At 38.0% G+C, this 24343-nt stretch overlaps 1 protein-coding gene across 2 annotated transcripts in view; it reads right to left on the minus strand.

Annotated features, from left to right (window-relative positions):
* Window positions 1-20707, minus strand: part of FGF10 (fibroblast growth factor 10) — a 61964-nt gene extending 41257 nt beyond the window's left edge. The window contains exons 1-2 of one of the 2 annotated variants that reach the window (XM_062018539.1): window positions 20579-20707; window positions 19715-20464 (exon numbers count right to left, since the gene is read on the minus strand). In XM_062018539.1, the coding sequence (XP_061874523.1) occupies window positions 19715-20051 (337 nt within the window). In that variant the 5' untranslated portion in view covers window positions 20052-20464; window positions 20579-20707. Of the gene's footprint in view, window positions 1-19714; window positions 20465-20574 lie in introns of both variants that reach the window. The other variant, XM_062018540.1, reaches the window with a different exon arrangement.
* Between the last annotated feature and the right edge of the window lie 3636 nt (window positions 20708-24343).

The raw sequence follows: 24343 nt of genomic DNA on the forward strand, positions 1-24343 counted from the left end.
CTACTTATGAAACATACAACTGGTTGTCTTGATAATGGAAAAGTAAACAACAAACACAACTCATAAAAGCTGTGGTGTGCAGATTTTGTCCAACTGAAAATGTCTGAGTAACTTGCAAGGAAACCAAAGATAATTCTGCAAACTCCTCCATCTGAGTGATATTTAACCTCAATAAAATGATCCAAGTGGCTACAATAGTGTTTTGACATAAAGAATGTCATCCTTTAAATTGTACATGTCCCCTAGTTTACAAAAAATGGAAAAGGTCTCACTTTGAAAATCAAGATCTCATTTGACATAAGGTGTGCTAATTCTCATGGGCCAGCTTCTACCACTGAACATTTAACTCTCTTTTTTTTGACTTGCACTATGAGTTAAAAGATCTTTCCCCAGTATATGATTGTCCTGGGATCAGCAGCATCTCACTTCTGCAACAGAGCAGCTGATTAGACAGACTTTTGCTTACAGGGAATAAAAGCTCCACTTTAAACTATTATGTTTTAAAGCAAGCTTTTTCCAAGCTATCTTCTACCATCACATAGAAGTTAATTGCCATTTACAGGCATTATCGTATCAACAGCTTAGTCTGTTTCAATTAATATGAAGTAGAATTCAACTCTTCTTCCACTCTCCCTAAAACCGATATTAATTATAAACTCCCTTTAACACCACTTTGCCAGAATTTGATAAGTTGATTAACTGGACTACCTAACACTCTTTTATTACACAACAAACTAAATTACATAAACATAATTTTTGGCATATATATATATATTTTAATTCAAAGCCCAAGTTGGACAGCACAATGCAACATCTGGGAAGTCACAATCTTATCTTGGCTTTTGTAGTAATAATGTCTAAACAAAAGTAGACATTTACTGGTAAGAGCAAACAGAAGAACTTGTGTCTTTTCCTTTTCATAATTCGCAGTATCATGTTGGCATTTGTTATACATTTCTAAGCACATTTTGACAGCTAAAAATGTCCCACATCATATCTCAATGTAATGACTGTTTTACATTATATTTTTGTCTCTAATCCACTTAAAAAAATGATGATCCAATTATTTTTGGTACAAAAGAATTCCTTAGAAATCCCAATAATTAAATCTAGCAACCTGGAGAATTCCTTGAGTGTCCTATGATTTCTTTTTCACTGTGACCTCATACAGGCAAATTCAAGTCAGCTCCTGAGCAAGCAGTATCCAAGTTACTTTAAACATGCAAGTTGTATCAAACAGATTTAAAAGATTATTGTGCTGCTGCTCTGAAGAAGCAGGAATGAGGTGAGACAGAAGTGAATTGCCATTCTTTGAGCTCACTAGCTGACCTTCCAGCCCTTCCTGAACTTGTTCCTGCACACTCCAAAGCATAAAGCTGCCTCTTCTCAGAAAGTGGTGTTGGAATGTAAGAGAACATCATAACAAGAGATAGAGGGAAGCAGGTACTTGCACTTTCATTTCTTCGTATTGCATAGGAGATAACTTATTTGACTAGAGTTTGGTTTGAAATGAAATAATCTTAAATGATGCATAATTGTCCTGAGGACTGCTTTTGTTTGAAAACCTTACGATTTCCATTTTCGTTCTAACATCTACAAGGCTTGTATTATAAAGAGGGCAACAGTCTGATGGTATGCTTACACTACACACTTCTTGAAGACACCTCTGTTTAACCAGTCTTTTACTATTTTCCCAAAGAAAGTTAGCTTCTAGCTTAATATGCAATTTTCATGGGACAACAGAGAAAAATCTATTTTTGTACTAGCAAAATGTGATAACATAACCTTTAGAATTCTTGACAAGTACAATACATGCAATACAATATATACTTCAAGGTTTTATTAAAAAAAGAAAGATTACACCAGATAAAAAGAAAATCTTTAGAAAGGACTACTTAGGTACTAATTTTTTGGAGGATATGTATAAATCTTCTTCTTTGTATGTATGAAAGAAATATCACACATAGGATGTGCAGCAGACCAGCAAACTTATTTGAATGCTTAAATGACTCATGCAAAATGTACAACCATATGTGAGGGCTTCAAAATACAAGCAGACAGTGTGGGGGCTGGGCAAGCACAGCTCTCCTGCTTTGCTAATGATTGTTTATGCAGTGTGCTGAGAGTGTCAACTGATGTGGATAGTACTGGAAGCTTTCAGGTATAATTAGCCTCTGGAGCCTCTTAATGTAGTTTCACCTACAATGCACAGGTCTACAAGAGAGAAGAGCAAAGACTTTGCTCAGGCACAATTGCAGCATTTCTTGGAGAAGCTCTTGATTAAAGCCAGAGTAGAAACAGTAAAAGAGAAGGAAAACGGGGCAAGGGGGGGTGAGGGTGGGAAGGGGTGGAAATGTTGTGTGATGTCTGTTATCTCTATATATCAGCTGCAACAGTTCACACTTAATGCATCAGGGGAGTGTTAAGAAGAGCTTTGGCTGGTATATCTGTCTTAGAATGACAGGAACAAGTGAAATTATACCTAAACTCTTCAGGAAATACTGTTATTGAAAAGATCTGTCACAATATGAAAAAAAAAAGGTCAACACAGTCTTTTCAACCTTCCTCAACACAGAAGCAGGAGACCTGTATAGATTATACCAAATGCAAACACACAGCCACATAAAACACACTGTTTCCCAAAGTGCTTTTCTAAATACAAATGTGTGTTTAGCATAAAAAACGATACAATTTCCTGAAAAAAGTCGTTCTTGCTCAGCTTGCCCTGTATTCAGAAAAAATGGCAGTCATCTTGCTAATCCTGAAGAATGTCAGGGGAAGCAATGCTTGAGAGCAGAAAAACATATTTCCTAATTTTAAAGCCATTGTTAACACTAGAGAATGAGGCCAAGAAAGTAAAGCAGAGCTCTGCCTGTTCCCTTCTATGTGTAGGACAGAGAGGTAATGACCCATGGGGCAGGTTTCTGCACAGAAAACAACAGTTGTGTGCACATTATTAAGCCATTATGGATATGTGCCCCAATTCTCTAGTATTTCTAATTCAATAACTCATAGGGACTGAAACTTCCTAACATGGAACTGTCTATTCCTTCAATCACACAAACAGTCATCAGTTCCATGAGCTTCAAGCATTAACTTTGACTTTTTACAAACCACCAGACTATCTGCCTGGACCAAGAACTTGGACACATGTCTTTGTGACATATGGTATAGTCATTCTCTGCATTTGGCATTGCGGCAGTGAAGAGCCTGAGTATTTTGTCAAAGAATACTACAACTATCTTCTCAGCTTTTACTTGCTTACTCTCCAATTCTTTTCCTGTTCCAAAAAGAATAACCTATAAATGGAGCTATTATAACAAAATATTATTTAATTTGAAAACATCACTAAATTAATTGTATTTTCCCATAGAAATAATGGGCCTCAAACAAATTTTCAATTCAAATCTGTAAAAGTTATGATAAAATTATTAAAAAAATATTTTTAAAAGAAGAAGATAAATACCTTATTAAGCTTACTATAGTAAGAAAAATATTTCCATTTGGACAGTTTTCAGTATATATTTCTAATTCCCTCAAAATAGCATACTTCATCTAAACTGACATTATTTTGAACTTTCTAAGAAAATCCGTTTCAATATTTAACATTCACTGTAATTGGAAAATGCTTTGGCATTTCAATATCTTTAAGAAACACCACAACACTTACAAACCAATGGTCTCCTTTAAAATTTCTGAGAAGTCTTGTGTGCAAATCAGTGAGAGTAAAACACTATGTGATAATTTGTTTCAATTCCCCTTTGTCTATATCTGCTGTATTCTGACCATTACTTTTAACATGAGTACTTCAACCCTTCCAGCTCTCTGCCCTGTAAAACACACTGTAAACCCAGTTGATTTTTATAGTCCACATTTCTTTTACTAATTGGGCAGAGGGTAGCCTTTGCCAAGTGGCAGATGTGAGCTTTGTTTGGGGTTTTTTTTGAGTTTTGGCAATGTGAGAATTTTTATGTCTGGGACATGGCATGTAGTTTTGGTTTAAGATCTGGCACCTAGAAGCAGTTCTAGAGGAGCATGAAAGCATCATCTTACAAGAAAAGGGCATGTCTACACAGAGCTTACCAGAGGACACACAGACATATTTCAAATTAAGCTATACCCAAAAAGCTGTTATATGTTGGTTTGGAAAGTAAGATAGCTATGTTTCCAGAGTGCCCGGAGAAAACAGGAAATAATACGCCCACCAAGATGCATAACTTACTAGTCTGTGTGGATGTAGCTACCTTGCTCCATGTCCAAAATGGGCAGAAGATGGTAGGCTGTGCCTCGGCACATGGTTCTCTGTTTAGCAATGAACTTGGCATATTATGCTTAGCAGAAGGAGAAAAAGAATATCAGTATCTCCTATGAGTACATTGTGGCAGTTAACTCTAAAGAAGAAAAGCTGTGAGACAGTGGAGGATGTTACTGGGGCAAAAGAGTGGGAAGAATAGCACTGACTTTTAAAGTATTCTGACTGAAAATAAGAATTCCTTTGCAGCTCTTAGAAGTGAGGTTGTGGAACAGCCCTCAGATAAGGAGTATGATGAGCAAGCCTATCTGATGTTAATTGAACTTGATAAACTTCTGAATAAATTTAGATGACAAGCATTGGTGATAACACAGGCTATGATAGGATTGCTAGGAGGTTTTCCTTGGTTCTGCTTTCGTGTGCCTTGACATATTTTTAATTAATGGACACACACTAACCAAGTGTAACAAATACTCAATGCAAGGCTGTGCACACAGTAGAGCTCCCCAGTCATTGTAAACCACAACGGCAACACAGGCCATTTCCTGGTCTTGAAACACAAGGTCTGCCTGACCACTTTGAAGTGATCCATCAAAAGCTGATGTTAAAAGAAGACAGAGAAAGATGTGTAGAGACTTTCTTTTGGTACGGTAAGTTGACTGGTTACATATTACGAGGCTCTGTAGAACTTCCATGTTCCAGGACAAGAGCCACAAACTACACCTCACCTACTCACACCTCTGAAAGCACCACAGAAAAGATGTTTGTAGGTGGGAGAGGCCGTTGGAAGTGCCCAACTTGTGGATCAGAAAGCATTCTGAAAGTGTAGTAAAGATGCTGTTGGCAGCATGCATAGATTCCTGTTCCTCAAAAATTATCTGCTGAAGTTATTGAATCAGAATGGCTCCTATATTAGCATTTTAGCTGTGAATTTTATGCAGACAAGAAGACAATGTTTCTAAGCTAGTTGCAGGGCACAAAAGATGAGGAGCTTATTTCGTGAATTTAGGATGCTCCTGCTTCTCCACTGTAGCCTGTAGCACAAAGAATTCTTTTTTAATTTCCTTTTCCACTTTATCCCACAACTGACCTTCTCCTTTGGCTATTTCAGCTTTCTGGAGGGCTGACATCTGCAACTTCTTTCCAGGATTGGTACAGCTCATAAAATCAACTGGTATTTTCTCCTTGACTAGGTTCTAAGGTGGTATTATACTTTTATAGGTGCTGAAATGACACTCTTGATAGAAATTGAAATCACAGTGGGAATAAACTGACTACTTTACAGGGCCTATATCAGAGATAATGAAGAATGTATAATTGAGATACTGGACTGCTACATCTAGATACACAGTCAGAGCTCCAACCTCTCTGTTCAAAATCTAAATATTAAATTTTACTTCTTTTAACACTTTCTTTATTTTTTTCCCTTCTAAAACATTCTACATCCCTGTATGAATTTTTACTAAAGGGAAAAAAAATTATACCAGACAGTCTTTCTGTGATTTCCCCAGAAGGAGCTTTACTACTCTCTAAACACTCCATTGTAAAGTTGTTTGAGGTAATATCACCCAGGATGGTTGAAATCTTACATTTAAAGCCAGTAAAGCTAAGATATATGACTTTGCATGGAGGAGATTGTGGAATGTTAACATGAGCTGCTGAGACTTAGTAGTTCTCAGTAGAGCAGTTAGAAGAAGTTGCTGGAGGGCTTCTCTTCTGCTCACTCCTGGTAGTAATTCCTTGGTTGAGAGAGTCTCTTAATTTTTCCAGTGTCAGTTCCTACTTTACTGTAGGAGAAACAGCCCGGTATTCTTTTGTTCCTCGGTGAATAACTTTCCCGCAGTTAAATGGCTCCTAAACACTAACTCATCCATAAAAGCTTTACAAGAAGGAGGTAAAACTATGAATTTAGAATCCATTAATAAAATCTACTGGTTTTAAGACAATACATTTCCAAAAAGATACCCTTTCCAGCTGTTATCAGTCGTGAATATATTAACTGAGTTCCCAAACTCTTCCAAAGAGTAGCTTATGGGCTACCAGAAGCTCTTCACTTTCCTCATTAAGAACTATTAATTTTCAAACAGTGACAATTTTCTTGACTCTTCAACACCTCCATCTTTAGAAAGACTTGCCTATTGTCTCTTTTCAGTCACTTCTGTAGACTTTTCTTCTACCTTGTATATCTTTAACTAACATTGAAGTTGTCATTTAATTGATCATACATGTAAATCTATATTGGAGATGTATTCATCTAAAAAAATACAGTATTACATTTTATCCATCAATTCTCATTTCTGGTAAGAACATGAATATCATCCATTGTATTTGTGAACATGAAATAAGGAACAGAGTAGAATCATCAGTCCAGGGATTTATGGTGAAATGAGCTTGAATAAGAATAAAAGAGAGAAAATCCCAGTCTTTAAAGTCTCTGCCTTAGTCCCTGTCTCTGAAGAAGAAAAATAACACAGCCATATTTCCACATTTGGTTAGCTGATGTCTTGTAGAGAGGAAAAAGTTTAACCCAGAACAGAAAACCTAAGATCTGTAGCGTGATACTTCTAGATTTTCTTCAACACATAAGAATTTTAACTACTTGTTGCTCTCATTTTTTGCTGCAACTCAACAAAGCTTCTGTCACTATTTATCAAAAGTAAACACGGAGTTATTTTTCCAAGTATAGACGTATCACTGCAGTAAAACAGTCTGTTGGCTTAACACAGGATTCTGTAATACTGTCTTTTCTAAGAAGCTCTTGTCCAGTTGAAAAGTTCACCTTACTATATTGGTTATTTTTGTTTAAAGATATTTTAACTTTTTATTCCTAATGGAAGCCAATTAGAAAAACGAAGGCAAGAGGTTAAACATACATCTGGTCTCTCCATTTAACATAAGGGTTTATCTTTTGCATGTTTCTGAAGATAACTTAGAAGATGGGGCACAAAGGAAAAGAAAAACTTTCCTGCTCTAACACTTGCATGTTTTTATGTTATGAAAATGGCAGCCTCTATTTTCTATCTGATATATGAAATAACTCTTTCATAAAGCTGTGTTTTCCAGCTTTGTGTTTAATTGTTGGAACCAAGAAAAGGAGGTGAAGAAATAAGACAGATCTTACTTGGGGTGATACTTTTTTAAAAATAGGTTATAGCAGGCTAAGTGAATTAGTCTGTTTCCTCTAAAAAAAGAAAGGAGAGTGGGGGCAAGTGAAAGAGAAATTAACAAGCCACCAAGGGGCTGCTGTAAGATTTTGACACTTTTAGTGGCTTTGTGACATATGACTTGAGAGTATCAGCTCTCCTTCAAAATCAGAAGCAAATCTACCACTTGGATAAGGAATTAAAGGAAAAAAGGGGGGGGGGGGGGGGGGGGGGGAGTCCAAAACTCTTCATGCAGTCATGTTAACTAGTATTAATTATCAAGATATTTATTAGAACACAAGAATGAGGTTTTTTAACTGATTAAACTCTGAAATTATTATTAGCTATCTAGAAGTCTCTAACATTTGTCATCCTTCCCTGATAAAGCATTTGCTATGTTCATCTTGATGTCATTAATCTAATGTGTCCAAATCCTGCAATAATGACATGTATTTCTATTGATTCTCAACATGGTTCATATCATGGGAGCTTTTACATCATAAACTCATCTCTCACGAACAGCTACACAAGGATTACTACTGAAAATGTAAGTGTGCTCTTAATGTAAGACCCTTACAGATTCTTTGGAAACTTCATCTTATGTGGTATATAAGTTGCATCATCATGCAATCTACTTTTGCATTATCAGTGTACCTCTGAGCATGTAACAAGAGTTTTACGTGTCAAATTTTCCTAGCTTGGAACACAAAAGACATCTATAACTGAAGAGCTTACATGTATACTTATGACTGACTAGTGTGAAAAGCAGAAAAATTCTGAAACAACCATGAAAAAGCATTTAGTTGAAAAAAGAAGGATATTAAAAAATGCTAGACTGACATTTACTCAAAATTACATTCCCATTCCGGAGTTAATGAGAAGTGTCTGGTACTCTCAGATATAACTTGTATTAACAGGAAGTATTTGGATGTTTTTACACGCTAGTTTTCCTGTTCCTCATTACAGATACTTCTTGAGTCCACATTGGTATGTGTGCAGTGGTAGTCATACTGCTCACATTCATGGCTCCCTTTGTAAGGATTTTCCACTATAGATTTGGAGGTCACTGGATAAGAGAGCTGACTAACACTTCCTCCCCATGCACAGCGGATTTTTTTTTTTTTTGGTAGCACTGTTGAGTTTAATAGTTCAGACAACACTAAAGATCTTCCTGAATACAAGCACAGAAATTTTCAAAATTTCATTTTGGACACAGCAATTACTATAATTTGGTCTGTACTGAAAAACTGCATCAGTCTTTGTTATGCCCTGAGTATAGTTAAAAACTGAAAGGTTACACCTTGCTGGCCTTTATGGTCCACTTAGTGCATTTATAAAACCAGCAAGCCAAAAAGGGAAGAGTTCTACAGGAAAAAAAAAAAAAAAATCATAGATATTTTACAATAATGTTTGTCTCCAAATCCTGATCTTTGCAAAATGTTTCCTGTTTTATAAGCAGAATCAGCCGCAAAGAGCATCCACAAATGCATGTAGAACTGAAGGAATAAAGCAAGCATGGTGTTTTTGAGCAAATCTGGATAATGCTTTGAGGAATTATTTGGTGTGTGGTCTAAGGCAAGAAGCCACAGAGAGGCGGAAGTTAATCTTATGTACTCCCCAACTGCAGATACATTTTTTTGAGAGCAGGCTGTGGCAAGAAACACAGGAGAAATGACCAAGAGACCAGATTAATACCACATGAGCCAAGTGTCATTCTCATCATATGTGTTTTCACTAAAGTTGAAAAGACTTCAACTTGGATGACTGTCATTTCAAAGAGAAGTTGTGACACATAAAAGTGACTGTAATAAATTCAACTGAAACATTAATATCTGTGACACTAAAGGGGGAGCATTAATAATAAAAGGGTAGGAAAAGAAATAAACCCCAAACAAATAATTCCAGTAGCTTATCTGCAAAGCATTTCAGTGAAATCAAGGCCATCCCAAAAACACATAATAGAGAGAAATACAAAAAATATTAGGTGGAGATTGTGGTCAAATTTCTTTGACTCATAGACTTGACAGTAAAGACAGTGAAATAGCAATAATATTTTAACTGTTTAATCTTGGGGATTACGACAATCCTTGAGCTGAATCATCCTAACGTTCATACCTTTAAAACAAAACAAATTTTGACCATGCTTATGACTATAATTTTCATGCAGCACAACCAGGAAGAAAGGTCAGCTTGACAGAAGGACAAATTCAATTTGTGCCTATGACCATGTTGTTTGGTTAGTAGCTATTATGCCATTAACTTCTGTATTATTCTACACAAAAAATTGGTTGAGTAATCTTGACAGAGTGCTTGCAAGAGAGGCTACAGATTTTTTTTTTTTTCTCCTGAGGAATCTTAAGCTTTTTGTCATTGGAAGACAAACAGCTAAGTCTAATAGTTAAGAAGTGGCCTACTCTTTCTCGTTCTATAAGAGGGTAAAAGTGCCCATGCTATCTCTTATATCCAAACTTTTATATAAAAGGAGATTAATTAATCTCTGGGTGGGAAATTTTCCCTGGTACTCATCACAGTGTTACTGGTACGTTTCAGAAATAACTTGTTTTCATAACACCCTTGCTCATGTAGGAAGCATTAATATCCTCATTTTTGTAAGTAGCAAAGAGCGATTAGAGTAGTATATTTATAAATTTTGGAGTACACTGGATAACAAAAACATACAGCACCTGATATTTCATGATACATAGCATTTTATGGCACTCTACATTCAAGGTTTAGTTACTGCAGTCTACCTTTGTGACAAATTGTTCAGTCCTCTCTCCCTTTAAGCACATTTCTCCTCTGTGTTGCTTTACCATCAGCAGGGGGGAAGCATAAAGAACTCAGAAGAGTCCCTCAGTACCCTTTATGCCCAGAGTACCTTCATAATGCATGGTGAAGGACATAAACCTTTAACTTCTCACAATCCTCGATCATTATTTCAGTCTTTATGGTTTTCAGTCCTGTTTTGATTAAAAAAAACCCAAATTGTGACCATTTGGATTTTTTCTGATGTTCAAAAATAAAAAAAATAAAAATCACACACTCTTCTACAATGAAAACGAGTATTGAACCTTTTCTTTCCTAAGCAATGTCGTTGCAGCCTTGGTGGAGCAGCTTTCTGAGGTGTATCATCCAGGTGAAATGCATTTCTTTATATGAAGCCCTATAGCAAAGCATTTTACATGCTGTGATCTTAAAATGTCAATGAATCAATGATCTTAGCAACATCAATGGGTTTGGTCTTGTAGCTCCTTAATACATACTTGCTTTGAAGAAATTTGTATGTGTTCACAGGTGTCCAGAAGGAGATGTGATGCTTGTCTGTGAATAAAAGCTAGCAGAAATAACAATAAATGTTAGTGTTAATAATAATCAATGTACTCATGCAATGTGCCTTCTGCCAGCATCTTCACTTGTAAGAAGATGAAACAAACATAATTTCCTTCCATTTTTGACATACTACTCACTTTCCAAGTTATTTCTGTCAGGACCAGGAAAGGTGAAATTTGAAGAGCTTGCAATGGTTTGGATGTCTGGTTGTATCTCAGAACACCCAGTGAAACACAGCTTCTACCAATTTTCTATTCTAGTTTATACTTGGTGGTGCCTTAGCCAATGCTTTGTCCAAGTTGCCTACTTCTAACTCTGCAATCTAGTAAGGGTAGCAGCAAATCCACACATGTATCTTTTACTAGGGGATGTTACCTTTCCATCATGTGTAGACCCAGCTGAGTAACCAGATTTAGACCTTCATGCAGACTGAAAAGAAAAAAAAAAAGAGAGCATCCATAGCTCAGCTTGTATGGTTAGCTCTAGGCTCTGTTACTTCTTTTCATTTTATCCTTTCACATTCAGATCCTCAATGAGCATATACTATCTGTATTGCAATTATTAGCACTGGTATTTTGACAAAGGAAAGGTGTCCAGTCATCAGAACATGAGCCAAGTGTACCACTCTGCTTCTCCCAAGAAAAATGAAAAGGACACAGTGAAGTCAGCTAAGGTTACATTCAGGGGAAGATATTTATTAGCTTCCTTGCCTCCAAGGAACAGGTACTAAGATTCTTCATGCAGATGAGAGGAGTTCTCTCAAATTGACATGATTTTAGTTTTAATGTTTATGTCCAGCAAAATCATAGGGAAAAAAAAAAATCTGAGAAATATACAGTACACATTGAAGTCAGAAGACTTGTTTCAGTGAACATCAGGACCTTTACCATCTCCTAAAGCATCAAAAATGTACGACAAGAAGGCACTAAACTTGCAGTCCTATAAAATTGACTTCATATTAAATAGTCATCCCACTATAGTGAGACTATAGTCCCACTAGAACATATATTCCCTTGCTCATTATAGTAAGTTACTGGATGTATGAACTTGTAACTACGTAAATACTTCAAATCTTAAAGATAAGCTTATAAAATAGGACATTTGATAACACTAATGATGAGTCACAAAAATTCCCTATTCCACCCTCAAAAGATTAAAACACTTAGAAATTTGGGATATCTTCATGTACTTCAGGTATATGTGATGGACACGGTGGATACTACTTCCATTGTGAAAAATTGAAAAACCAAGCAAAACTCCCAGCCTTTTTCTTCTTTAACACAGGTTTGCTTGTGGCCCCTTTAAATAGCTTATTACTTCCAAAGGCAAGTTTGACCACCTTTCTGCTTGCCAGTAATCCATACTGACTTTCACATTAGGAATAAATCAGGTTATTAGTTGACGTGAAGAAGCTAACGTGAAGAAGAGGATTCCAGAGCATTTACCCAGTAGTATCGAGTATCTGTAGATCAGGATCAGAGGAGACATAACAGAATTGGGAGTCAGAAGAGTTTATGTCCCAATACTAATTACACATTTTTATACAAACTCAATGCCTTAATCGCTTCATAGGTTCAGTCTGTGAGCAAACTGATGATGTGATGAGATAGGACATTTCAATGTCACTGACAGTTTACAGCTGCTAGAATAGGTAAGCTACACTCCCCTTCTCCCCACTTTTCTCCCACTCATGATACAAGGCTCCTCTGTTTCTTTATTGTCCTTCTTTCTAGTGTTGCTCTGGCACTTGTCACACTTCCCACCCCCTTCACCTAAGGCAGGCATGATATCATTGATTTATACCCAGTCTTCACTTAGCACCACGCCTCAATTCCAATTCAACAACATCCTGAATGCTCCCAAAATGCTTCAGCGCTCCCTCTCCAACTCCCACACACATTGACTACAGCTGCACAAATGTGCATCAGGAACCTGAAAGAAAGCTTCTAATTCTTTTATTTCTATGCACTGTTTGAACCTCTAGTATCAGTGGCAGAAAGAAGAACAACTAGGTTCCTCAGGCCCCCCATTTTCACCTTCTGCTCCCCATGTAGGAAGAGGAGTCAGGAACTGAAAGAATTAACTAAGTTAACTGTCCCTCACATATGTTTTCCACCATGAAAGGAGTAGGTATCATATTACACTGTAAAAGATCTGAACTTTGTTTTTATATAAAATTCATGAGCATTTGTGTTTCCAGTATCCGTAGGCTTTTTCTCTCTTGCACAACACTAGAAATTATGGAAGGGAGGAGAGAGAAAAGAAATGAAACTTTTTGGTACAATTTCAACATTTCCCTTTTCTACAGCTTCAATGCGTGTGAAAATTTCTCTTTAAATGTAGGAGATATACACTACTGACAGATTATTTAGAGGTAAATGTGCAAGAGGACAGGATAATAATTCTTTAGTCTAACTATAAAATAGGGGAATGCTTTACAGCTGACACTGCAAGTATATCAACCTAGTAATTGGATGCATGTGTTAGTAGCAGTAAAAAGGCACTGTCCAGTTGTCCACTTTTCTTGGGAATCTACTTTGAGTGCATTCTTTGATTTACTGTTGCAATTAGAACAGAACGTTCAAAGAAAGAACACTAGTGACCTAATTTAAAAGCAAAGAGTGCCTTTAAAGCCATTATTCAGAGTGTGACCTGGCTCACTTGTAACCATTTCTTTTCCTTGCAACTGCCATTTGTTGCACTGTACTCATGAAGTAGCACAAGTAGTTTTAATAATCTACTCAGCTAATGAATTAAGTTTTAACATTAATTCAGTGATTAAAGATTAGTCCACTTCCTCCTCACTCCTACCCTTGAAGATTCAAATTTTCTAGATAAATACAGAGATGACTTCTTAAAACTTCGTAAAACAGTGTTTTCTGTCTCATTTTTACTATTTTGTAACTAAAAAAATATGTTTATGACAAATAGTCAGTAGAAATAGAAGGTATTCATACAGCAAGGTAAGAATCTTTCTAGTTAACAGAATTAACAATTCCAAATACCATTGACTATTTTTCTGTGTTCAAAGCATCAGAGCAATAACTGAGAAACACGTAAGTACCAGCCTTAACTAAATGAATTCTCTATTTCTGATTTGACAATTTGGTTTTCATAGCCCAAAGCAAGCGAAAGGTTACTTTTCCATGCAGTCTCATCAAGCTGACATTGGTTGTTAATGCAGCTAAACATTTAAACTATTTATACTGTTGGAAGTGGCAGAAAGGTCATTCAATTATAAACCTCAGCATATTAGGATAAGGTAGTTCAGTGTCTTATGGCAACTGCAATCACGGGTAGTAAGTTTTCAAATGTATGAACTGAAATTTTGGCTCAGTGCTGTTTTGGGGAACAAGGGACTGTAAGATCTGGATTGAGAAAGTTCTTCAGAAAACTGGGAAAACAAAGACAGGCTGTAAAGGAAGCAATGTAAGGAATCCCAAGTTGACCAAATAGTGGCAGTAAAGCAGAAAAATATTTCTATCATCTCAAAGATTATTAATACAGTATTGTTTACAGGGTTTCTTTTTTCCTATATAGAATATTCCTGGTGCAATTATATTACTTAGATGAAAAGTCAAGAATCTGCCATGACAGAAGGTGTTGCCCTATATTCATACAGATATCTGCTATTTTTAACTTAAGACCACAGGTTAAAAAGATTTGCTCATAGAAGTATTTTTCCTTTTCTAAAATTAAAGTCTCTGTGAAATAAAAGAAACGAAAATTCCTCTAACTCACATTTGAAGTGAAAACGCCCCTTTTCTCACACACAGTTCAAAGACATCTGAAAGTCATCTTAAAATGCCTTATTTCAAAACAGCAGATCTTATCCTATGAGTGAATGCATCCAAGATGTTTCAGAAGTTTAAGCACATTCTATAACACTCAGATAATGCCATTTTCAAGGGAAGCTTTGACTGAGCCCCTACCTGAGAATTCTCCCATTAAAAGAATAGTATGGCATCGACATAAGCACACGTGACACTTGGTTTCTTCTTTCTGAGGTTTTAAGGAAAGCAGACTTCCAACTGGCCATAAGTTTTTCTTTCCCCTCCCCCCCTGCAAGTGGCTATAAGTTAGATTTATGAAGACAAAAAGTCTTCTTACAACCGTATGTTTTGAACAGATATATGACAGGGCTACAGTATCAGCATGGAGGGTCCACAAGGCCAGAATGAAGTAAGAGTAACAGGAGAGTGTCATGTAGATGTTAAATAGTACAATTCTTTCCCTGTTCATAAATCCTAAGTGCCTAAGGTTGTATACTGCTGGTTATAAATCATGTAACTGAGTTCTGCAGGAAAAAAAGAAAAAAAAAAAGAGACTTAAAGTGAGAAATCATCTCTGAAAGAACTTTCACATTTCATACTAAAGAAATGAAGTTTCAAATAACCTCACTAAAACAATATTATTCCCTACTATAGGTCTTTCGATTGGTAAAAAAATAAACCACATCTCTATGGCGAGCAAAACAACAAAACACATATGGATCCTAATTGTTCTTCAGAAAAACAGAGAAAAGCCCTTACATTAACGTACAAACAGCAGCTCATAAGGAGCAGATAACCTCGAACAGTTAGCCTGAAAAATGTTAATTCATGAACGAACATATTTCACTGAGTATTCCAGTATGGTTTGAGCTTTACAGCCAAGGTTAAAGTACCTATCAAGCTTTATGTTTTGACTACATCTGAGTAACAAACAGTGTATACTTAATCTAAACACATTTATTTCTATCTTTACGTATATAACCCAATATATAGTAAAAATCTGTATTTATATGTCATGCATATGTGCACACCCCTAAATCCCACAGTGGCAGTGTTCAGCATTTCTAGTAGTTACAGAGATTATTTACAATCTTTTTGGCTACAGATGAGTCTCAAAACTTTTTGTATTAGTCATTGTGTTGCTAATCCAATACCGCACTACCTAAAGCAAAACCTAAGACTATCAGGGACTTTGGTAGATCCTAAGGCTATGTATAAAAAGTAATTGCATATTCAGAAGAAAAGCCTGGAATGGGTTAGCTCATGAGAAGCAGTTAATTATTTCATGGTAGCTCGTCCTGTAAACACTCTTGTTCAGAAATTGTACTGCCTTTGCACGGTTTGGATTAGCCCATTCTGGCTGCTCAGAAGGCCAATTAATAGCCCCTCATCTGGTGCAAGCCCGTTTAGCTTTGCTTGAGCTAAACTAGCTCATGCAGCCAAGCATCCATTCCCTTCTCATCCACTTCCTCCAGGCAGAGGTGACGCCAGGCAGTGGCTGTGCCGCCATCTACCGTGGGCCTCGCAAAGCACTGCTCCCTTCAAAAACCGCAGGAATCGCTCCAGCAATTCTTACCACTAACACTCAGGCTCACTGACACCGACTCCACCCCCTGAACACCTACCTAAATAACGACCAGTTCTTGCACAGGCAAAGCTCCCTCCACAAGACTGCAGGTTACTTGCTGTTAGTTAAGCATTGCTTATTGTGTTACTGGTATTCAGCTATTAAGATCAGTCCTGTAAACTTGAAGTCTTTATGCTTCACAGCACTATTAACAGTTGCTTTAAAAGTCTATTGAAAATAATCTAACATTCAAAAATACTTCCAAGTTTTCTTCAACCAGCTCATCATATATCATGCAGCCCAAGGCATGCTAGCCATTAAACTCAAAGAATTTCATTATCTTCAAGAAAGCTTTCTGTGTGCAACTAAATTCAGAATCTACACATATATAGCTATCTTTCAATTTTCATATACAGCTTAAGTTTCTCTCAGTCACCATTGATCTCAAGTTATAGGGAAAGTTTTTGGTATTGCTCTTTGCAAGCCTTTTACTTTTGTTTCTCCTCCAGCAAGTACTTAAGTTAGAGCAGTATAGCTCTCCTTATTCATGCACACAAACGGCTCTGTCAAGAATACGGGCAAGGGACTTCACAGCTTTGGTGCTACAGGATGAGTTAATGACAGCATTTTCAGGACAAACTTCCTGATTAAAGAAACAATAAAACAAATTTCCCAAACTACTCTATACTACTATCAAGTGACAGACACTGTCTATGCCAAATGCTGCAAGTTCCCCCAGACTTCTGAGGAAGCAGTCAGAAGCCATCGCTGTTCCCATTGCCCTATAGGTAGAGAAAGGCTGATGGAATGGTTCCAAGCAATCAAGTTGGAAAAACATCTGCCAAACTTTAATTTAGTGCACTCCACACAATATTTATAGAGCAAATCTATGAATGCTGCTTGAGTCATTTAAATACTGGAGACTATGTTCTGTTTTCTGAATGTTTATTCTGACTTTCTCCAACTGTTCCTCTTACTTGACAGTGTTTAATTGGCAGCCAGCCATGAAAACTGTTGTCTAATTACACAACATATCGTGATCTTACAGCCCTACAGATAAGGTTTTGCTACAGCATAAGTGAGTTTTAAACGTTAGCATATGAGAAATTAGCCCCTCAAATCAGAACATTTAAAAGTCATGTGTGTCAATAATCACTACTACTTGTTTAGGAAAGCATGTTTCAAAGGAGAACTTAAATTAGAGATTAAATCACCTTTAGCATTAATCAGCCTACAATTTTAATATGCTGGCTAGATAACCCTTTACATTTGGTGGAAATCTATTAATATGTATTTACATACTTCATACTATCTTAAAGATACCATAGACTTCTATGGAATCAATCCAGCTGGGGATTACAGCAGTGTTATGAAGGAATAGCTACATTTGAGGTTATTAATAGTATAGATTTTTATGAGTTACTGGGAATGTTTTCCTACACAGACACCCTTGAAATAAAGGCAGAGTAAATATATTCTTAAAGGGTCTCAGATTATGTGCTTTTACAGGAATTACAGTTCCATACTGCAAATTATAATGACCATTAAAGAAAAATATACAGCCGTTTGACCTACCTTCTTCTAACAAGATCCTAATTGTTTTGTATTTAGGGATGCTGTGCACTGGTTCTGACTTTGTGATGGAAGTGCAGCTAGCAAGTTGCAAGTTTTAAGACAGTGGAAGTCCTTTTTTCACTGCACATAAACTTGAGACAGGACACTACTAAGGCATTTCTTTGCTTTCATATGAAACAAATTAAATTTTCCTCTCTTTCAGTAGGTTCTCTGCAGATGTGACAATAACCAGGACATCACCCTGAATGCCAGTTCTTTTCCTGACGCACTGAATGAAAAACTAGGAAAAAACATTCATAGTATGTAGTTGCAGGAGGTGTTCTTGTATGCAGACTGAAAAAGTAGAAATACATATATGAGCATTTCAGTGCTTTGTACCTCATCTTGGCAAAATTGTGCAGAAGCTTATGCATGTGTGCAATTTTACTCACTTGAATAGGTCTGCTGGCTAAGTGATACTGCTCAGATGAGTAGTTACTCCTCTGAGTACACTGTTGTCAGATTGGTTCTCTTTAGGGTCTTTTTGGCAGCAATGTCCTACACAGAATGGCTAGATGTTCTCAGATATGCACGCAAAGCCTTCACAATCTCACTTTAGGGGAATGATGCTGTCCCCATCCAAAAACAAAGGTAATTTAAGAAACATAGTGCATTTCCACATCAAATTTGTCATAGCTCTGTCTTTCAAGAGTTTGGCTTTCTATGAAATACAGAGAGACTCAGCTGTTCTGACATCTAAAACTTTTACAAACATAAAGCCTATGATAAAACTTGATTGCAAGGTGGAGTAAGTGAAGTAGTGACATGCTACAGCAGCCTTCTGCTCCCTGTTGGAAAGCCTTTAGTATGGGTATTAAATAGAAATACAGCTGAATTAACAGTAATGTCTATCATAGGGTATGGCAATTTGCTGAAGTACCCCATTCTTTATATGCTAGCTAACAAGGGATCTACTCAAGTTATTTTAAGTTGTTTTAATGTAACAGAAGGTTTATCCTCAGGTTTATCTGGATTTATGTAAAACAACCCAAGAACCAAAACGTGGTTTTCCACTGGCAAAGCAAGTCGAAGAGTTTCCTCCAACAATTGCATAACACAGCTTACTTTCTCAGCATGCTGCTATAAGCAGGACACAGTCACTTAAGAGTTACAATGCAATATACAGTGATTTACTACACTTACTTCAATTTGAGATTGCACAGACAGGAAATCCGAATAAAGGTTATATTTCTAGCACTGACAGCCAAAAATACATAACCAGAAGCATGCCATTACTAAAAGCCTAATTAGTGCTAGAGAAAAGCTCGAAACTTCAGCCGTGGAAGCAGCCATATGACTTTTACTTTGAAATCATTTCTTAAAAAAAAAAAAAAAAAAAAAAGGGAAGAGACAATGCAATGCGTGTGAGGTCTGTGTGAAGCCGGCCGCAGATGTTTACAATGGGGCGCGCAGCGGTACCGCGGCGCTGCAGCCCGGGAGCGCCGGCTGCACCGCACCGGCTTCGCTGCTGCGCACCGTCCCCGCGCCCGCTGTGCACCCCCGGGCGGGTCGCACAGACGGGGAAAATCACAGCCCGGAGGGAAGAAAACAAAACAAGTCCCAAACCAACCCCGTCTGGGCTCGAGGAGAAGAGAGCGTGGAGCAGACAGCCCTCGTGCGGCTGTGAGTGGGGAAATCGAAGTATTGTCCCAGTGCAGCGTTCTCATCGAGGCACTTTAATGACAAGGGATAACGATTTTCAGATTCGGAGACAATGCCCCACACACACACACGCTCCGCGCCACATCCTTACAAATCTTCCTAATTTGTTCTCCTGCCAGGCAAAGAAATAAACCGTGCTTGGCGAAGCCATTTGCAGAACCAATGTAATCAGAGATCTAGAGATCGAGGCTGGCGGGGAGCGGGGTCCCGGAGGATGCCACTCGACCTCTGCCCTCGACTTCTCCCCACTGAGGCATCACCTTCCCCTTCGCTCCCTAGTTGAGGGAGTCGGATGCTACGGGACCGGGGCTGCGGGACTACCGGGGCGATCGGCAGCCCATGCCCGGCACCGCGGCGAGAGAGCGGTACTTACTGAAGGGGCAGTTCTCCTTCTTGGTGCCGCTGACCTTGCCGTTCTTCTCGATCTTGAGAAAGTACTTGTTGTAGGAGTAGAGCTTCCTCTTGCGCACATCTCCTTGGAGGTGATTGTAGCTCCGCACGTGTCTCCCCGCACTGGAAGGAGAGGAGAAGGACGAGGGGAAGGAGGAGGATGATGAAGAAGAAGAGTTGGTGGCCTCCGGGGACAGCATGTCCTGGCCGAGGTCATGGCAGGTGACAGGCACAGAAGACACCAAGAAGAGCAGCAGCAAGCAGCAACAAGGCAGGTGGGAAAAGGCTGAGGCACCATTTGTCAGTATCCATTTGCACATTGTACTGAAACTCTGGGCGCTGGAAAAAGTCTTATCAAAAGAAACATACTGGAAGGGTAAGACCTGGTAAAAAGCAAGTGGAGAGCCGGTGGTTGCTGCTTCTGGTTAGATCCCTCTGAGCTCTGATCTGGCCTGAAGTAAGTGCACCAACATCCATAACTCAGGGGACAAATCGCCTCAGAAGCTGCTGCCTTTTAATCCTTCGAGTCCTCTCTCAGAAAAAAGAGCTGTTGGGTTTGTTTTTTTTTTTTTTGGAGGGGGGGTTGCTGTGGTTAATCCTCTTTCCTTTTTCTCTTCCCCACCCCACCCCCCCCACATACACACAGACTCCCCAACCTGGTTTTTGAGACTTCCCAGTAGTTATTTTGTTCTCTTCCTCACTCCTTTCTTCACCATCTTAGATGCAGAAAGGTCTGAAAAATAGATGACAGCAAAGTGAACAACAACAACAACAAAAATAAATAAAAATGGGGTGCTGGAAGGTATTTTTCACATATACCCCTTTACACATAGGCACACTCACTCACACTTTGTGGCTTTGCACCTTCTTCTGATCCCCACCCCCTTGCCTTCTTTGCAAATCCCAAGCTAGTTGCACAACTCGTCCTCTCTCACTGACAACTCCAGAGGAGGCAGTTTCTTTGTTTTGCTTTGAATTCTCCAGAACAGTATTAAAAAAAAAATAAATCAATCAATCCAGAGAGAGGGAGGGAAAAATCCCAACTTGTCCCCCTCCCTTCTTTTCCTTTTCTTTTCCTTTCCTTTCCTTTCCCTTCCCTCCCCCTTTGGTTGTAATCAGGTTGGAAGCTGTAGCCTAAATGTCAGCGATTACAAGTCAGAGGTGGGATGTGCCTCTGGTGGTCAACCCTTATTTGAAGGGGGTCAAGCAGCGGTGGGACATCTGAAACCCTCTTGCCGCTGGAGCGAGCGCTGCCTGCTGCGGCGGGAGCCCCGGGAGCTGCTTCTGCTTCCCCCTGGGCTCAGCGGCGGCCGCGGCAGCTGCCGCCTTCGGCTGGCTGCTAATTGCTCCTAAAGCGTCCTTCTCCTCGGAGCGCCGGCCACCAGGATGGCTTGGAGACTCATGCTTTACTAATTTCCCTGTCTTGCAGGCTGAACCAATCTCCTCTAGGGAGGTTTCCCTCCCCCTTCATTCCTCCCCCCCCCCCCAACAGAAACTTGTTTTCTAGCGGAGGATTTAATTTTGGTTTTTTGGCAGGGAAGTGCTTGAGGAAGCCACCTGGAGCTTGTTGCCTGTTAGATCTCCCCCTCCCCCCGCTCGAGGAGGGGTTCGGTGGAGAGGTTGGAAAGAAGTATATGCTACAGGCAGACCCTAGAAAAGCAGATTATATGCTGATCAGAGAGAGTAAGAAAAAAAGGAAGGGACATAATTAGCTCCTTTTCCTTCTTTGTCAGCTTCCATGGAGGTCTTTTCCCCTCCTTTAATGAATCACTGATTTCTCGCTTCCGTTGCTAAAATAAAAAAGTTCACACTTTAGTCTGCTCTTCCTCTTAAGCCTCTCAAGAATTATTTTGTTTCTTTTCCCACCCTCACCCTCCTTGTCTCAAAAGAAATCGGGTCCCTAAATGACCATTTTCTAATTGCTCACATGAGTAATTTACTGAATTACGCATCTGACTTCAAAGTAAAAGGGGCTTTATTGGGATTGCAAAGGTTTCCCCATAAAATCTGTCTGAATATTTTGCTTTTTTTTAAAAAAAAACCAAACCAAAACAAAACACCCAAACTAATGCAGTTTCCTTTGCCAGAAAGAAACAAATTTTCCATTTTCAAGGATATTTTAAAGCAATTTTTCAAGATTAGTTTCCTGGAGGGGAAGAAGTTGTTGGTTTTAATTCAATCTCTTCTAATGGATTCATCCTTTAATTCCATCTCTCCTAATGGATTTGTCATTTCACATATTGAGTGTTACAACAGAGTAATATTTTTAGCCTGTCACTGAACTGTCAACTTTCCCAATAACTAACAAGCATCTTCCGTGTGATGTATTGTCTTTTAACACCAGAATAAGGAATAAGAGGCTGACAGGATACAGACAGTATGCAAGGCATTGAATTTTGATTCAGTATCTAGTATTGTAAAATAACTGTATTGGAATGCAAGCAGATGGAACATTCACTAAGAAAATGGAGTAGTGGAAAGGTAACGAGATACAGAAACACAGTGAGTATCTCAACACATAAACCCAGAAGTTTTTTGAAATAAAGGCAATTTAATAACACAGATCCATGGAACTCAGTGGGAAACTGCTGATGCAGCTACATTTGGCATTTGGAAAATGCAGAAAAGAACAAATAGTTCTAGAATTAGACAGATTCATTAGATTAGAATGTTAAATATATTGTTAACTTCACAACAGAAATTAGAAATTATTTTCTCCAATTATAGTGTTTATTCTGGAGAGAGCTTGCTCTTAAATTTATGTGTTCAGCTTCTGGGAGTGACATTTAAACAGCCTTAAAAATGAAACCATTTAATGTTAGAATCAATATGTTTTATGATGTTGTTTATGGTACTTCAGAGTATTCATTCTGCATGTATTTGCACTGAGTGCAAAGCATTTAAGATTTTTTTGTGATCCAATTCAGACTTTCCTTTTGTGGCAACTAAGAAAAAGAATAAATAAAAGCAAAATGAAAAGCAAAAGCCTACTTTTTGCTGAATGCTTTACAGCTTACATGTATGTCTACAAAGTTGATGTCTAGGTCACTTGTAGTCTAGGTCATGAAGGGTTCAACACATTATTTCTAAAATTTAAGTTCTTTTGATTCAAATAGCTTAAATAATAAATAATTACTATAATGATTTAAAATTGTATATTTGAAGAAACTTTCCTTTTTTTTTTTTTTTTTTTTCCTCCCTATCAAATGCTGGAAAATACAATGGGTCCCTGGTGGATCCCTGATGGCAGGATCTCTGGGAGCAGGAGAAAATAGCAGTTTTGGGGGATCAAACAGCTATATTTAACCACTACTTTTAAAAAAAGTGGTTACTGTATTGAATTTCATCAAGAAGAGTTCTGCTTAGACCTATTCCTAGACTGTGATTCGATGTGTATTGGCTGTAAGATCTTGTAGTTAAGAACAAAATGCACATATCTGGAATTTCATATTAAATCTGCCTCTGGCAAGTGCAGTATTCAGTGCAGTACTTAAAACTACTACAACGCATAGAGTCCTCTTCTATCCTGTGTGATGACAGGGAGGGCATTTACAAAACAGAGTCCACATGAAAAGCTGACATAGCTTTTTAGATTGTATCTCATTCTTTTTTTCTACTTTCTGTATAGCCTTTCTTTCATAGCACAGTTGAATCCCTAAATACTCCACTACTTTGTATTGTCAGGTCACATCTTAGGTTAGCCTGAGAAAGCCTGAGAAAAGTTCCACAGGAAAGATGCACTATTTAACGGAATTCAATCTGTCCCAGTAGATTTGAATCACTAACATAAATGTATGAATGTAGATTATATCTCTGTAATGAGGCCTGAATCATTCTCAGTTACTTCAAAGGACTGAAATTCAACCTTTCTTTTTAGCAGCAACAATCAGACCTTAATGGGTCCCTTTATTAATTGTTCCACTGCTAAGCTTGAAAAGCAGCTACCTTCAGAATAGGTCCTAGATTAGAAATGGTACCTGCTGCTTCTAAAATGGTGTTTCTGTCTTGCCTTTTACTGCTCTAAGATTCTGTAAAATATTTCCTGTACTACAGTTTTATAAATGCTGAATTACAGTGACTTGTCCAGAATGAAATTTGAAAAAACCCTGTCCAAAAAGTGTAAAAAAATAGGGAATGGAATTTTCCTTTCTGCCTGTTTTCTTTCCAAAGAATGTACAGAGAAGTGAGTTGCAGAGGTATATTTTCATGAAAAATAGTCCAAACAAAATAGCTTGTATAGCAATAACTTATTCCACATTTTTCTCTTTTGATCAGCAAAGAGAAATGTTTTGGGACTTTTTTTTTTTTTCCTTTTTAAAATTATTTCTTACCTTGTTAAGTAGATAACTTGAATCAGAGAAGTAATACTTGAAGGTAGCTGGAATAGACTTTGCCTTGTGTGATATCCCTTCAACAAGGTGTTATCTTTTCTGGTGTCGCAAATAAATTCTGTGTATGCCTTTGAGTTTTAATGTAATCAACTCTCGCTCAGATATCACCAGCATCTCAGTTTGTACTGCCAGATAGCAATCATGAACATTTACCGCTCACCATATGATGGGAGATGCACATGCATCTTCTGGTCGTGGGACCCAATCCTGTTCTTATTCAA

Source organism: Colius striatus, chromosome Z (genome assembly GCF_028858725.1).
Source record: "Colius striatus isolate bColStr4 chromosome Z, bColStr4.1.hap1, whole genome shotgun sequence".
Taxonomy (NCBI): Eukaryota; Metazoa; Chordata; class Aves; order Coliiformes; family Coliidae; genus Colius; species Colius striatus.